The sequence below is a fragment of the Marmota marmota genome, unplaced genomic scaffold (assembly GCF_001458135.2).
Source record: "Marmota marmota marmota unplaced genomic scaffold, marMar, whole genome shotgun sequence".
In the NCBI taxonomy this organism is placed as follows: Eukaryota; Metazoa; Chordata; class Mammalia; order Rodentia; family Sciuridae; genus Marmota; species Marmota marmota.
Genome location: NW_026000229.1, coordinates 37,137,593 through 37,155,189, shown reverse-complemented (window position 1 = coordinate 37,155,189; position 17,597 = coordinate 37,137,593). Strand labels below are relative to the sequence as shown.

At 38.7% G+C, this 17,597-nt stretch overlaps 1 protein-coding gene across 3 annotated transcripts in view; it reads left to right on the top strand.

The window, feature by feature from the left end:
- The window catches only part of Chp1 (calcineurin like EF-hand protein 1), a 47,280-nt gene extending 38,211 nt beyond the window's left edge, over positions 1 to 9,069 (top strand). For all 3 annotated transcript variants that reach the window (XM_048793172.1, XM_015480804.2, XM_015480805.1), the window contains 3 exons: positions 1,283 to 1,344; positions 6,813 to 6,935; positions 7,072 to 9,069. In XM_048793172.1, coding sequence (XP_048649129.1) covers positions 1,283 to 1,344; positions 6,813 to 6,935; positions 7,072 to 7,125 — 239 coding nt within the window. In that variant the 3' untranslated portion in view covers positions 7,126 to 9,069. The remainder of the gene's footprint in view (positions 1 to 1,282; positions 1,345 to 6,812; positions 6,936 to 7,071) is intronic.
- Positions 9,070 to 17,597: the final 8,528 nt, after the last annotated feature.

Here is a 17,597-nt window from a genome sequence, read left to right as displayed (position 1 = left end):
AATTGAATTTTTTTTTTTTTTTTTTTAGTGTTAGGTTGGAAAGTTCTTTATGCTAAATATGTGTCCTTGATGGATATGTGGTTTGCAAATATTTTTTCTTCCCTGTCTATAGTTTGTTTTCACTTTCTTAACACGGACTTAAGCTGAGCAAGTGTTTTTAATTTTGATGAGACCCAGTTGATTTCTTTTTCCTTTTATTGATTAATGGCATCTATAAAATGAGTATTTTTTTCCCCAAGTGCTCTCTCATCCCCAACCTGAGGATGATTTTTTTTTTTTTTTTTTTTTTTTAATTTCTGTGTGTGTGGTGCTGGAGATTGAACCCAGGACCTTGTACATGCAAGGCAAGCACTCTACCAACTGAGCTATGTCCCCAGCTGATTGATTGTATTCTTGATGGCTGCCATTCTGATCAGAGTAAGATGAAATCTCAGTGTAGTTTTGATTTGCATTTTGCTAATTGCTAATGATGAACAATTTTTTCATATATTTTTTGGTCATTTGTATTTCTTCTTTTGAGAAATATTTGTTTAATTCATTTGTCCACTTATTAATTGAGTCATTTAATTTTTTGATGTAAAGATTTTTGGGTTCTTATATATTCTAGTTATTAATCCTCTGTCAGTAACTAGCAGATTTTCTCCCACTCTTTAAGTTCTCTTTTTACATTCTTGTTTCCTTTCTTTTGCAGAAGATTTTAAATTTGATGTCATTTTATTTACTAACTCTTGACATTATTTACTGAACTTTAGGAGTCCTTCTGAGAAAGTTGTTGCCTGTGCCTAAATATTGGAGTACTGACCCTATGTTTTCTTCCAGGAATTGCATAGTTTCTGATCTAATTCCTAGGTCTTTGACCCATTTTGAGTTGATTCTTGTGCAGGGCCCCAGGGCAACATTTATAGTCAGCTTTGTGGTTTCCTCTGAGTGGTGCACAGTGGAATTGATGGGTTGTGTGAAGTAGCCTAACTTACAGAACCCCTTAAGTGTTGTTTTTTGGTTTTGGTTAAGTTTTTGTTTTGTTTTTAGTACCAGTGATCAAACCCATGGTTGGTTAACTACTGAGCTACATTCCTAGCCCTTTTTATTTTGAGACAGAGTCTTGCTAAGTTGCTTAGGGCCTCACTAAGTTGCTCTCAAACTTGTGAATCCTTCTACCTCAGCCTCCTGGGTCGCTGGGATTACAGATGTGCACCAACCTTGCTCAGCTTTGCATGTTAGTTCCTTGAGAAGGAGCAAGACACTACAGAATTTCCACTAACTTCTTGTTTTTCCCAATCAGTTGCTTTTCGACTGTATGATTTGGATAAAGATGACAAGATCTCCCGTGATGAGCTGTTACAGGTATGTGGGAAAACTATGTGACAACTCAGTGTGACAGCTCACGTGTGACAAAATACTATGGCTCATCCTTAAAGAGTTCAAAATTGTGGGTAATAATGAAATACCTGGGTGGTGGTTCAGTACTGGGTCTTCCATAAGAGTTATAGATCGATACCATGCTAAATGACATTTTGAAAGGTCTGGACTACCTGCAATCAGAAAAGAAAATTCACCAAGACATAAAAGCTGCTAATGCCTTGCTCTCTGAACAAGAGGATAGTAAACTTGCTAAATGAATAAAATAAAGGTCCATCAACAACTAAAAAAAAAAAAAAAGAATACACACACACACATATATATACACACATATATAATTTTTTTTAAAGGCACTAACTAAGGGGTTGAGGTTGTGGCTCCGTGGTTGACCACTTTCCTAGCATGTGTGAGACACTGGGTTTGATTCTCAGAACACATGTAAATAAATAAAATAAAGGTCCATTGACAACTAAAAAAATATTAAAAAGCACTAACTAAATGTTTCCTAAGTGCGGACTGGCAGAGGTGAAATATGTGACATTGTGTACATCAAATAGTTCAGTTATGCAGGGCATGGTAGCGCATGCCTGTAATCCCAGCAGCTCAGGAGGCTGAGGCAGGAGGATCTCAAGTTCAAAGCAAACCTCAGTAATTTAGCAAGGCCCTAAGCAACTTAGAGAGACCTTGTCTCCAAATAAAGTAGAAAAATTGGCTCGGGACATGGCACCCTTAGGCTCAATCCTTGGTACCAAAAAAATAGTTTGGTTATTACCAAAACAGCTTGTTGGCAATCAGATAATTCTGATGATACCTAGTAAATTCTGATGATTTGTCTGTCCTTAAACTTGGCATAAGAGTTACCAACTCTTGCTTGTGCCAGTGTACCTTGAGCTAATCATTCACTGCCCTTTGTTGTTCCCACAGACAAGTTCTTATTCCTCTACTATCGATTACTAACATTCCATGCTGTTAGCATTGCAATTTATTGTTTTTGCCTTTTATAAATTCAGAAGGGGAGAAAATTACCCCTTGTTTTGAGTCTGAAAGACCATAGGCTAACACATTTAGGGATTTCCATGGGGAAATTTGTCCGTTTCAAGATACACCTAAAAAGTAAATTGTTTCTACTCAGCCCTTAAAGTAAATCTGAGTTCATCCATTATCTTGAGAAGACTTCCAAGTTGAAGATTGCTTAAGATCAGCTTAAGACCCATCCACAGTATTCCTACATTTCTACCTGAGCAGAAACCAAAACAACGAGGAGATCATGATAGTGTCCCTTGCTTTTGAGGTGGGAATATATTTCTTTGGTGAGAAGAGTTTACTTTTGTTACATTGCTACACATTGACTTCTGAGTTCTGAAATGTAATGGCACATTTTCATCCTTGAGCCCAAACCTGGTTGCAAGAAAGATGTTTTTGGAGGAAGAGTTGATTTATTTACTGTTATTGGATAAGAAAGCCTGAAGAGGGGCTGGGGCTGTGGCTCAGTGGCAGAGCGCCTGCCTCGCACATGTGAGGCACTGGGTTCGATCCTCAGCACCACTTAAAAATAAATAAATAAATAAATAAATAAAAAAGAAAGCCTGAAGAGGAAGTAGGGAAGAAACTATGTGGCCAGAGTTCTAGTCATGCTCTTGGATTATTTAGGTTTAGACAACTAGTTTTATCCCAGCAAAAAGAGGATCTGACCATTTTGCTGAAATGAAAGAAGAAAATAAAGTTTATCTTTCTAGACACAGTGATTTCTAAAACATCTGGTAACTTGCAGTTCCTAGATACTTATTGAATGTTAAAAAAGTATGTAGTGAATTTACCCTCAAGAATGGCTGACTTGTCGTCGTCGTCGTCCTCCTCCTCCTCCTCCTCCTCCTCCTCCTCCTTCTCTTGTTCTTCTTCTTCNCCTCCTCCTCCTTCTTCTTTCTTCTTCTTCTTTCTTCTTTCTTCTTCTTCTTCAGTACCTAGTGGCACTTTACCACTGAGCTACATCCTCAGCCCTTTTCATTTTTATTTTGAGACAGGGTCTTGCTAAGTTGCTAAGGCTGGCTTTGAACTTGAGATCCTCCTGCCTCAGCCTCCAGAGACACTAGAATTCCAAGCATGCCCCTGGCTGGGCATGTGTTCTTAGTATGATTCTTGTAGAATGTCCTGGTTGAACTTTTGGGGGCCAGTTATATATTAATTATCTTGATTTTTGGTGATGGTGTCAGAGGTGTGTACATGTATACAAAGACTCATTAACACATTTTAAATATGTACCATTTATATCATTTATACTTCAATAAAGACTCATTTTATGAGGCTAGCATAACTTTGACATGAAAACTTTATAAAGACAGTACAAGGGCTGGGGTTGTGGCTCAAGCAGTAGCGCGCTCGCCTGGCATGCATGGGGCGCTGAGTTTGATCCTCTGCACCACATAAAAATAAAATAAAGATGTTGTGTCCACCTAAAACTAAAAAATAAATATTAAAAATTCCCTCTCTCTCAAAAAAAAAAAAAAAAAGACAGTACAAGAAAAAATTATAGCCCAACCTTTTTTATTCACTTAGATGTAAAAATCCAAAACAATTTTTTTATCACACAGAATCCAGCAATGTTATTATATCCAAAGCAAGTTTGCACTAGGAATTCAGAGTTGATTTAAAATTAGAAAATAGTTATAACCATATGAACAGATTAAAGAAGAGAATCTAATCTAATGGTCTTCTCCATTGAAGAAAGCATTTGATAAAATTCATCACCTATTCATGATTTTTTCAAGTCTTATAAAAGCAGAAATAAAAGGAAGTTTCCTTTCTGTTTTATTTTTTTGTTTTGTTTTTTCCATCATCCCCAAATCCTTCAACCCCAGTATCAAATCCAGTACCATGTGCATGCTAGGCAAATGCTCTACCACCACCTTATATCCCTGGCCCGGGAAGTTTTCTTAAATTGATATAGGGTATATATATAACCCTCCCCAAACATTGATAATAAAAATAGTAAAGTTCTCATTTGCTAATAATCTTCCCACTGGAACAATAAGTGGCAGCCAGGATAGGTGAAAGGAACACTGACTGGCCTATGAGCAGACAGCTCATGCCACTAGTTACTGAGACAGGGGGGTCAAGATACTTCTGAGCCTTATTATCCTCATTACTGAACCAGACATGGTGACCTTTAAAACACACTACTCCTGTCACGTCCTGCCTATACATGCAACACACTAGTACATGCACAATCCAGTTCTACTATTATAAAAGTAAAATACCTTAGAAAATAATTGGTCTGAGATCTGAAGTTTGAGGATGGATTAATTTGCTTGATCTCTTGAAATTGGAGAAGATGGAAAATGGTTTGGCCCAAATAGTCTTTTCTAGCACTGTCCTTTTTTTTTTTTTAATACCTTTATTTTGTTTATTTATTTTTTATGTGGTGCTGAGGATCAAACCCAGTGCATCACATGTGCGAGGCAAGCACTCTACCACTGAGCCACAACCCCAGCCCCATAGCACTGTCCTTTTTTTAATCCTTCAGTTGAGCATTTGTACCTAAATAGTACAACTTCATAATTTTCAAGAATTGATTTGTAGCCATGCAGTGGAGTCCATGAATTGATGACAGCTGAGGCAGGAGGATCACTGAGCCCAGGAAGTTGAGGTCAGCCTGGGCAACATAGTGAAACCCTGTCTACAAAACAAAACAATTAGTTTGAGAAGAAGAAGGAAAAAAAAAAAAAGTGTGTGCTGGTTCTAATCAGTATTTCGGCTTTTTTTATTTTTTGAAAATTCTGTCATGTACTTCATTTTGGTACGGGACATTGAACCCAGGGGCACTAAGCCACATCCCTAGCACTTTTTTATATTTTATTTAGAGACAAGGTCTCCCTAAGTTGCTTAGGTCTCCCTACTTGCTGAGGCTAGCTTTGAACTCGTGCATAAACCTCCTGCTCAGTTTCCCAAGCTGCTGGGATTACAGGCATGTGCCACTATACCAGATCTGTCCTATACTTTTTAAAAAATTTTTTTTTTAGTTGTTGATGGACCTTTATTTTAATCATTTATTTACATGCAGTACTGAGAATCGAAGCCAGTGCCTCACACATGTGAGGCAAGCGCTCTACCTCTGAACCCCAACCCCAGCCCACTGTCCTATACTTTTAAAAAATCTATTTCATGAGGTTGGAGAAGGATGTAAAAGAATAGGGGAAAGGAAGACCTCTCAACCATTGGTCTAGAGGGGCTTCCTTCCTGTGAAAGAAAAACTCAGCTTTTCCCTTTTGAATGCAGAGGTGGCTGATTGCTGTGATGTGAAGCATCACAAAAGCTCCTTGTCTCCCATTTTACATGAAGCCTCAACCTTTGCATATTGTCTGAATCACATTGTTAAAATTACATATTTTGTTTAAGGTATCAAATTTTTAAATATATTCATACTCTAAAGATGTTAGAAGAATTGTGGGTGGTGGGTTTTTTGTTAAGTTTGAGATACATTTGATGAAACAGTGTTAAATTATCTTTGCTTAGTTCTCATAGCCCTTTAATTGTGCTTGTTATTTTTCTAAGAAAGAATTTAGCATGTACCTCTTCAAGGAGCTTTACATTTCTTGGGCCATACCCCAGGAGTACCTTGCTTAATGTTTAATACATCTCCTCAAAGAGGACAGCATTCAGGTGGGATTCCAGAAAGCCCCACCAAACCAACTGACATGTTTTCCTCTTGCAACAAAAAGTCTGAGAATAGGTTTTCTAGGCTCATTAGTACTTAAATAAAGTCTAAGAAACCTGGCTTCTGCCATAGGCTTGCTATCACATCCGTAGCACGTGATTCATCTCATAGCTCCAGGATGGCTACTGTACCACCAGACATCATATCTACATTATGGGCAGAAAAAATGAAGATTAGCAAAATGCAAAGGACTCTCCTTCAACAAGGCTTTGCTTTCCTATCTAGTGACCTTGCCGAAGAGTTCTGCTCACATTATTGTCCAAAATGGCCTAGATAACAAGTTAGGGTTTTAGCTTTCTAGCTGTTAAATTTGAGGGTATCAAAGGAAAAAGATAGGGTTTGGGAATTTAGCTCAGTGGTAGAGTGCTTGCCTCGCACATGTGATGCACTGGGTTTGATCCTCAGCACCACATAAAAAATAAATAAACAAAATATGTAATTTTAACAATGTGATTCAGACAATATGCAAAGGTTGAGGCTTCATGTAAAATGGGAGACAAGGAGCTATGGAGATAATGCAACCGGGCAGCTAATGACACAATACATTCAATGCTTTGGACGTGTATTGGGATTGAATATGGATTCCAGCATTAACATTTGCCAATTGTAAAGTTCATAANCTGAAGGAAAAAAAAAAAAAAAAAAAAAGAGGGGAGTCACTTAGTGATTTTACCTTAAATCTTAGTAAAAGAGTCCCTCTCACTCCCACGTCCCCTATAATTCCTGGCTCTTGGTCTTGTAGGTGCTACGCATGATGGTTGGAGTGAATATCTCAGATGAGCAGCTGGGCAGCATTGCAGACAGGACCATCCAAGAGGCTGACCAGGATGGGGACAGTGCTATATCTTTCACAGAATTTGTTAAGGTCAGTCAATCACCTCTTGATTTGAAAATGTTAAGTTCTGTTACACAGGAGGTCGGGGGGACATTATTTAGAAAAGTGCTTAGAACTGTTAGGATATTTATAACTATAATTGTTCTTTTGGTTTTTTTAACCCCAGGTTTTGGAGAAGGTGGATGTAGAACAGAAAATGAGCATCCGATTTCTTCACTAAAGGACAGAGACCAAACTGTTCCTTGCTTTCTAGTATTTAAGAACTGGAACTTTAGAGTCCTCCTGTCCACCAACCCCACCTCCACCCCTTCATTCTCCTTCTCCCAGAATACTACTGCTGTTGCATGACAACCCAAATATGTTCTGTGTACACAAAACTGCCTTTGGTGTATAAACAGGGCATTACAGAATGGTACATCCAGTCTATTTCTCTTCAGTATCCATCTACCAGTTCTCCATTTATAAATACCATGTTCCCCTGTTCTGCTGCTCAATGCCACACATCCATCCAGTTTGAGAAAGAGATTGAATCATGCCAAGAACCAGCCAGCAAAACTCTAACTGGATGTAGACTCCCTTCAGCGAGGTTTAGCATGCTCCTACTTCCTTCTTATATGTCCTTTGCTTCTTATTTCCCTGTCACACAACTTACCTCCACTTAGTCTTTCAGCCTCCCTGCTTTTTATTGAGCCTCAAAATTCCCTGTGTTCCTCTTAGCACCCCAAACTATGCCTGTTAAATGTATTTCTGACTAGGCAGGATAGTTCAGTGGTCTGGCAGTTTTTATCTACCTTCACTCTTAAATGAGTACCTAGGATGTTACCTTTCCAGGAGCTTTTTGGTAATCAACACTTCTCTTGGAAGAATGTGACCCTTTCTTGATCCTCTGCACTGCTCTGTCATCAAAGGGTGGAGATATCCTTCTTGGAAACTGGCCTTGGTGAAAACATTTCATAGTTTGTGAAGATATAGAGAAGAAATTGATAACTGAAAAGTGTAGAGCCACCTGTTTTGTGTGGGTTACTCAGATTGCTCTGCCTCTGCCCTCTGATTCTCGACTTATGTACCTACACGGCTTTTCCTATGAGTGCAGTGTTCACTATTCAGAAAATATTCATATGCCTACAGGTCTGCTTAGCTTTGGGACACTGTTGCTACCAGAATAGCTGTTCTGACAGCATTCTTAGGGACCTTTTCATGACTTTTTGAACACGATGGCTGGGCGTCTTATAAAACCTGCTACATTTACATTCTGCAGCATGGTTTATGCCTCCTTGTTAGTGCACTGGAATGTTTTTCACTTCACGTTTCCAAGTGGAAAGATTATTGTTATGGAAGTGCCTAACTTTTCCAAGTCCAGAATAGTTAAAGATGGTCCTCAGTGTTTTGAAGTTTTGCACAAAATTATTTATGAACTTTACAATTGGCAAATGTTAATGCTGGAATCCATATTCAATCCCAATACACGTCCAAAGCATTGAATGTATTGTGTCATTAGCTGCCCGGTTGCATTATCTCCATAGCTCCTTGTATAGGCCACCACTGATCCCTTAAAAACAAGGGGTCTGACCCTGGTAAGACAATGTGAGGTGGCATTACAGGACTTTGAGTGAGCCAGAGCAACTTCTCTGCCAAAGTCAGCTTAATTAGACTTCATTGAATCTGGCCATTGCCATCCTATGTATGTCTGTGAGTCTATTCATTTATCTCCCCCTGCCTCATGTTGAATTTATAATCCCCCTGACTCATTGCTTGCTTGCTTGTTTCCTTGCTTCAGAAGGCTATTCAAGATGTGTTAACCAATCTTTAGGAAGAGAATTGCTAACAAATATTACTACAAAGGGATGGATAAAGGTGGGGAACAGGGGAGTGGCCAGGCTTGATGGCTCAAGTATAAATGAATGAGAAATTCTTTAAGAAGTATCAGTTTTGTGATCAAGTGATGTAATATAGGAATAGTAAAAAAGGAAAGAATTGTCTGTTACTGATCGCTAGAGAGGTACTTCAGAGTCTCCTTGATTTGCATTTTTAAAGTTCCTAAGATTATGGCTTCCCCACTCCTTTGGCTGTATAGCAAACTTTTAATCCACAGTTGTGCCTTATTGTCCTATTACGGTTGTATTCTTTGATCCATCAATAAATACTTGTGGTTAAAACAAAACAACTCGATTGATTTTGTCTGTGTTTTTCAAGAATTTTCTGTAATGCAGGCTCCTTCTTTAACACAGGATGTTCCTTACTCAGGTCTATGTCTGAACTATGAATACAAGTGTACTCTGCTGCTACCTGACATGTGAAGTAGAAGTAGAAGTATTCATCTAGGAGCTCACACTGTCTGCCTCTAGGCCCATTTTTTTAAATTTTTTTTTTTTTAGTTGTGGATGGATCTTTATTATTTATTTATTTATATGTGGTATTGAGAATCAAACCCAATGCCTCACACATGTTAAGCAAGTGTCTACCACTGAGCTACAACTCCAGCCCATAGGCCTAGTTTTGTTAGTCTTGGCCATCCCCATTTATTCCACTGAAGATTCAGTTTCTTTTCTGGTCTCTCTAAATGCAAGAAGGGAAGCTTATAAATGAGGAGATACTATGAAAAGCCAGATAGTCCTGTACACATTCTAGTATAGATAAAATAATTGTAAGCAGCCTATTAACCTTAAAGGTAATAGGATGTGAGTTTATATGATCTCAAGTCCTCAAGGTCTAAAATGTGCTGGCAATTATAGGCTTTTAGCTTCAGCATAATAGAAATTTACTTAAGTGAAAGTCCCAGATAATAACAAAAAGAAAATTAAATGTTACTGTATGTAATTCAGGATATACCTGGATCTTAGTACCACAAAACTATGTGTCCTGCTTGAGCTTAGTGAGTTCTCTTTTCCTCTGTACAGAAGTCGTATCTTTTTCCTTATCACCTTAGAAACAGAAGTTGTTGGTGTGATAACATGGCTCAGAGGCTTAATAATCTAGGAACAGCTTTATGAATGGAAGAGAAAAAGCACTGTCATGATGTTGAATTTTATGAACATTTTCCCATAATTGTCTTTGTCTCAAAGAAAACTTTGAATTTTAGCAAAATGAATGTGCTAACTTTTAAGTGTACTTTGTGCTGTCTCTTCCTGGAAGATGGGGAGGTACAACCACAAACATGAAGTGACATATAATCTGTGCCTGGGTGATCAGGGGCATTTTAAGTAGTTATCATTGAAAAGTCAGAGGGAAATATAGGAGAGAAAGAAAAGCCATAGCAAAGTGTACAAAAGGGGAAAAGGGTAGATTTCAGAAACAGTTTACTCTAATTTACATTATCCCTCAAGAGAATTTTAGAATCATTTCATGGTTTGTGAAGATATAGAGAAGAAATTGATAACTGAGATGCTGACATTTTTTGTTTTGGGATTTTGTTTGTTTGAGCTACTCAGAAGCATTCTACCTTCTGAGTTTCAGCCTAAGCATCCCACCACACACACATTTTTTTTTCTTTTTTTAATCTTTGAGACAAGGTCTTGCCAAGACTGGCCTCAACTTGAGATCCTCCTGCTTTAGCTTCTTGAGTCACCATCATACACGGCAAGATTCTAATGTATATTTTGGTTTTTTTTTTTTTTTTTGGTTTTTGGTACTAGGGATTGAATCCAGGGATGCTTTACCACTCAGTCACATCCCCAGCCCTTTTAATATTTTTATTTTGAGACAGGGCCTCGCTAAATTGCTAAGGCTGGTGTTGAATTTATGATCCCCCTGCCTCAGCCTCTTCAGTCACTGGGATTACTGGTGTGCACCACCATGCCCAGTGAGATGTGAATGTTTTGACAAATAAATAAGTATGCCAAATTACTTTCCCTTTCATATATTTCAAAGACTTTTTAAATTTGTGTGTAAGATCAGTGATATAGGTACTGCATTGCTGACATCAGTAAAACATGGCTGGGTCTCATTGAATTCATGTGGTTAAAATGGAAGAAATTGGATTGGATTGTAGTTGATGTCTATTAAAATGATACTTGAATAACTATACACCAAGAATCTAGAAGATTAAACAGTCTTGAAAAAGGAGCAGCTGGGCATGGTGGCACATGTCTAATCCCAGCGGCTCCGGAGGCTGAGGCACGAGGATCACGAGTTCAAAGCCAGCCTCAGCAAAAGCGAGGTGCTAAGCAACTCAGTGAGACCCTGATTCTAAATAAAATACAAAAATAGGGCTGGGGATGTGGCTCAGTGGTCAAGTGCCCCTGAGTTCAATACCCAATTAAAAAAAATTTTTTTAAAGGAACAAATTTAGAGGAATCACAATCCCTCACTTTGTTTTTGTCATACCAGGACCTATTCCTGCTGGGCAAGCACTCTGCCATTGAGCTACCTTCCTTTTTTTTTTTTTTTTTTGGTAAATAACAAGGATGGAACCCAGGGATGCTTAATCACTGAGCCACATCTCCAGTCTTTTTTATGTTTTATTTTTTTTTCTTATTTTTTGAGTACTGGGGATTGAGCTCAGGGGCACTCAACCACTGAACCACATCCCAGTTCTATTTTATATTTTACTTAGAGACAGGGTCTCACTGAGTTGCTTAGTGCCTCACCGTTGCTGAAGCTGGCTTTGAACTCGTGATCCTCCTGTCTGCTGGAATTACAGGTGTGGGCTGCCTAGACTTTGAAGAGGACAAATGCATATTATTCTAATTAGCCTTTAAAAAGATAGCAAGTAAGACACACCTGTGTATTTTAAGATATCACAAATTTCAAATTCACCACTTTTTTTTTTTTTTCTGGTGGTACTGGGGATTGAACTCAGGGGGGTGCTCTACTACTGAGTTATATAACCAGCACTTTTTATTTTACTTTGAGATAGTATCTCACTATGTTGTTCAAGCTGGCCTTATACTTGTAATCCTCCTATCTCCATCTCCCAAATTACCAGGATTACAGTTGTGCACCACCACACCTGGCTACTTGTTTTTGTGGTACTGAGGATTGAACCAGGGTCTTGCTCATACCAGGCAAGCATTCTACCACTAAGCTACATCTCCAGCCTTGCCATTACCTTTTAATTAAAGAACAAGCAGGGCATAGCCATGGCGATACATGTCTGTAATTTCCATGGTTAAGTGCCCCTGGATTCAATCCCCACTACCAAAAAATAAATTTAAAAAATTAAAGAAGGATACTGTCAAAATGTGTTTCTAAGAAGCAAAATGGTAAAGGGATTCAGGGCAACTCAGGTTGGGCAGTGGTGAGAACCAGGACTTTAACCCTAAAAAAGCCACACTAGCTATATTCAAATTGTTAAGAATCTGTTTTCAAAAGGCTCTCTTACTTTTTAGAGGACATAATAGGGTAGTTTAATATATAATTCAGCAATGTGTGGGTGGGTCAAATCCTGGTTTTGCCACTTAAGCAGTTATATGAACTTAGACAATTCATATAACCTTCCTATATCCTTTTCCTCCATAATAAAATAAGGTTTATAAGGATGATGATAATGATACCAACCTCATGGGTTGCTGTGAGGATTAAATTGGTGCCTGCTATAAGTATTATATATAAAATTTATTTGAATTTAATGGTGGATAGAAATAAAAGGGTGACAGATTTTAGTTTATTCTAAGGAAGAAGTTCCTAATAACTAGAACTATTCAAATTAGGAACAATATCCCCAAAATTAGATCTTGATAGAAATGCTTAAAGAATGTCTTTTTTTTTTTTTTAATTGCAGTATTGGGGATCAAAACCAGGGCCTTGCATATGGTAGGCAAGTGCTTTATCACTAAGCTATATCTGCAGCCTCTCCAGCCCCCCACAATTTGGGCTGGGGATATGGCTCAAGCGGTAGCGCGCGTGCGGCCCAGGTTCGATCCTCAGCACCACATACAAACAAAGATGTTGTGTCTGCGGAAAACTAAAGATACAAAGAAAGATGTTGTGTTCACCGAAAACTAAAAAATAAAATATTAAAATTCTCTCTCTCTCTTAAAAAAAAAAAAGTATGTCTTAGTAGTAATAGTATTTTACAAAAATGGGAGCTGATAAACAAGTTTGTTTTTCTTTTAGGAACACACAATTTCTAAACATGAAATGAGGTGGTTTTTAGAAGGAAATGAATGAGATGTAGTCTGTATTGTCAGAGTTGACATCATATATTTTGCATTTGGTTCTTTTCTAGTTGTCTGCACCCAAGGAAGAAAAAACACCTGTGTCTGGAATTTATTTTGAAAATATTTTACAATTAATGTTGCAATGACTAATCAGAAAAAAAAAAAAAAGGTTAAAGCAGGGTCCTGGAGATCCTTTGCTTTGCTGGGCTGTAACCCTTCAGTTGCTGGATAAAGGGCAGATGTGGGAGGATCCTGAGTGTGTGAAGCAATAAAGAGGACATGGGCTTGGGACAGTGGCTATCTTGAGCAATCATGGAGATATTTTAATAAACTGATTTTATTATCAATCAGTTCTTTCAGTATCCTCTATTGAAGAGAACTATCCTTTCCCCTATGTATTATCTTAGTTGAAAATTAACAGTTTCTTTCTGGGCTCTCAGTTCTGTTCCATTGACTTATTTGCCTATCCTTATGACCGTACTAAATCATCTTGATTACTATAGCTTTTGTAGTCATTTTTGAAACTAGGAAGTGAATTCCTCCAACTTTGTTCTTTTTCAAAAGTGGCTGTCCTGAGCAAGGAGTGGTAGCACAGGCCTCTAGTCTCAGCTCACTGGAAGCTGAGACAGGGGGATCCTAAATTTAAGGCCAGCCTGGTGAAATGGAGATCCTGCCTCAAAATAAAATTTTTAAAAAGGATGAGGAGTAAGGGCTGGGGCTGGGGCTCAGCGGTAGTGCACTTGCCTGGCATGTGTGAGGCTCCGGGTTTGCATCCCCAGCCCTATTTTGTATTTTATTTAGAGACAGGGTCTCAGAGTTGCTTAGTACCTTGCTTTTACTGAGGCTGGCTTTGAATTCGCCATTCTCCTGTCTCAGCCTCTGGTAAACACAAATACAATTGGCTTTCTTATACTGATTTGTATGCTGGGACCGTGACAAACATACAAATTTTGGTTTTTGTGGATTCCTTATTATTTTCTACAAAGGATCATTCCATCTCTGAATAAAGGCAGTTTTATTTCTCCCAATCAGGATGTCTTATGTTTCTCTACCTTTATTTATTCCTACTGGCTACCCCCTCTACTACAAAGTTGAACAGAATAAGTTGAATAGAAACGGTGGGAGTCCATGTCCTTGCTGTGTTCCTGATCTTTTATTTTTTTAATTTTTTTTTTGTTTGTTTTTTAAATTATTTTGTAGTTGTAAACAGAATGCTCCTATTTTATGTTTATTTTTATGCGGTGCCAAGGATCAAACCCAGTGCCTCACACATGCTAGGCAAGCGATCTGCCACTGAGCAGCAGCCCCAGCCCCATGTGTTCCTGATCTAAAGACAACATATAAGCTGGGAACAATTGCCAACATTTAGGCTTTTTAAGAATGCAACTGGATCGCCGGTCGCGGTGGCACAACTCCTATAATCCGAGCAACTCGGGAGGCTGAGGCAGGAATCGTAAATCAAGGCCAACCTCAGCAATTTAGCAAGGTCCTAAACAATTTAACGAGATCCTGCCTCTAAATAAATAAATAGATAAATAAATAAATAAATGGGGCTGGGAATGTGGCTCGGTGGTTGAACCCCTCTGGGTTCAATCCCTGGTCAAAAAAAAAAAAAAAGTGTAACTGGATCAAAGCCAGAGACCAAGTGGAACCATTGTTTCCCTAAGTGTTGTGTTAACGCCTAGAATTAATAAACTTGGGATCTGAGAATGAAATCATTAGTACTATAGTTTAACCTAACAGTAGCTTAAAATAGTCACACCTTTAATCACACTATCTCAGTAAGATGTGTCACTGCTTCTTCGCGGAAATAATTTTACATTCCTAAAAAATGAATTACAAAGGCGTTTTCCCCAATTACCTCAATCCAATGACCTAATCTATCAAAAAAAAAAAAAGATCGAATGAGGGAAGAACGCTATTGATTGACGTGCATTTCAGCCAACCTGTGGCGGAAGACGAACGCGCGCGCGAGAAAGCAAGCCGTTGTCCAATCAATACTCAGGAGGGGGCGGGGATTGTGGGAGCCGCCCGTCGCCGGGTTGGCAGACGTGAGAAGAAGCGAAGATGGCGGAGTGAGGAGCGCCTCGGCCATTTGGCCGTTTGGCCTCTGGGCCGGGGGCGTGCAGGCCCTCGGGAAGCCGACTGCGTCTGATGGACCATGTGAGGTGAGCCGAGAAGGGAGACTACGAGGGGACAAGGAGGCTGTGTCTTGCCCAGCCTTCCGGGCACCGAGTGTGCGGGAGCCTGCTGGTAACAGAGCCCTTCCAAGCTGGAATTGCCATCCTTGGCCGCCCCAGGGCAATCCACACCGCCGTCCCGGTGTGTCCCTCAGTCTACTTGTTCAAGCCTCCTCCCGGCTCCCGGCCCTTCCCTGTGCCTTGCCTTTGCCTGCCATTGTGTTTCGGTTTGTTCCTAGGGGATTTCACACATACTGGGCTTTCGTGGCAGCCGATTGTCGGCCACCGATTTTTTTTTTTTTTAAGAATTTCTTTGTTTTATTGATTTCTTTTCTTTTTTTTTTTATTTTTTTTATATATTGATTTATTTTCATCTTTCGTCTCACGACTTGGTGCCCACGCTGTTGTCTAAGGCTCCAGTGTCATTTGAGGCCTTTTGTGGCCCTGAGTATTTTTTTCTCCAGCCCGTTGACCTTGAGATTTCGTGTAACAGGTTACCCCTGGATTTTCATTAGCATTTGTGTATCTCAGACATCCCCTCGAACCTATAGTATATCCAATCGCTTCTGCTCCTACCTCCCAAACTTTTATGATCCCGAGAAAGCAGCTTTGTCCTTGTCCTCGAAAGTCTTATAATGGCTGTATGACGCTTTAATTTCGGCTGAAGCTAGGTCACAGTGGTATTCACTGTTGATTTCTGATCCAAAAGTAAGGGAGTGAGTTTACAGAGCTTTTTTAAACAAAGAGAAATAGTTTGGACAATGTTATTAGAAAGTAATTTGTGTAAGGTGTTCAGGTTGCATAGCATCAGTACTGTCAGACATTTGTATTCTTTTCCTTTTTAACTCTATGGGGTATCTATTCCTAATTTGGAGTGTTATAACCCATGTTGGATCTTATTTAAATTCCATGCGTTTCTGCTAATGGGTTTCTGAATTGGTAAGGCCTTATTAAAACTGTAACAGGTTAGTTGAGTCGAGTTCAAATGGAAATATTAATACAAATGAATGTTTTTTTATAGATTATGTGCTCTTTGCTGGCCCTGGATTTAGGAGAGCTGAAAATAGCGTAAAGAAGCACTTCTAATTGAGACTTTTTTGTTGCTTTTGTCCGTTTTTTGATTTCATCCAAGAGAAGGAAAAAAGAGCTGGCCAGAAGAAAATAATGTAACATTCTTACAGAGGAGAGTGTATGTATACTAAAGCAAAGGTTTTAAGTAGATGACTATAAACTACTGGAAATATTATGCACCATTATACATTTTCCGGGGAGGAACAAAGTTCGATAGTCTCATCAGGAAAAGAGGAAAGCGTTTCATAAATCTACCACTTGAAGAGTTTTGACATCTTTTGAAAGTAGGTGCCAGTGCAGTAGAGTAACTTTTTGCTAATTGTTTCTTCTGAATTGTTTGTATTAGTGATTTTTTTAAATATTTATTTTTTAGTTGTAGTTGGACACAATATCTTCATTATTTAGTGCGGTCTGGAGGATCGAACCCAGGGCCTCGCACATGCTAGGCTCTGCTGCTGAGCCACAATCCCAGCCCCTGTATTAGTGAGTTTTTTATACTAGTACATATAGCACCAGTGATGGCTATATCCTTACCTTAATGTTATTTTTATTTTTCAGAATTCTTGTCACACAGGATGAACACTTTCCTTACATTTAGGTGCTTTTTATTCATCTCAAAACAAAATTCTGAACTCAGGATGTGGCCGGTAAGTAGCAGTAGGCTAATCATTTCAAATAATATTTAAGCAGCAACAAAAGGTGAATATTAAATTGACTATAAATTATTGATAGCTGAGTACTTTATTTACATATATGTATCCTTGTTTTTTAAAAAGACAGGGTCTTGCTATGTTGCCCTCCTGGCCCTAAACTCATGGACTCAAATGATTCTCCTGCCTCAGCCTCCCTAGTAGCTGGGACTATAGACTACCACTACTCCTGGCGCATATTCTGTATTTTAACAGAAGCAATATAAAAAATTTAAAAAGGAAAAATTTTATCAGTTACCTAACCTATAATTTTTCATTGGCTATCAGAAACATAGGTTTAATTAGATGGAAGGAAATGAACTGATTAAAAAATAAATATTACTATGCAAGTTTTAGAATGTATTCACTTAGATTTTATTGTTATTTTTTTCAAAGTACTGGCTATCAAAACCATGCCTTGCCCATGCTAGGCAATCTCTCTACCACTGAGCTACTTCCCCAGCCCTAGGTCTTTTTTAATGTTGATGTTTATAGCTGTACATTTCCCTCTTAGTGTTACTTTCACTATATACATAAATTTTGTTTTTGCTTTTATATATGGGAGCTTGCATCCAGAAGCACTTTACCGATGAGCCACATCCCCCAGCCCTCTGTATTTTGATACAGGGTTTGCTAAGTTGCTTAGGGCCTCAA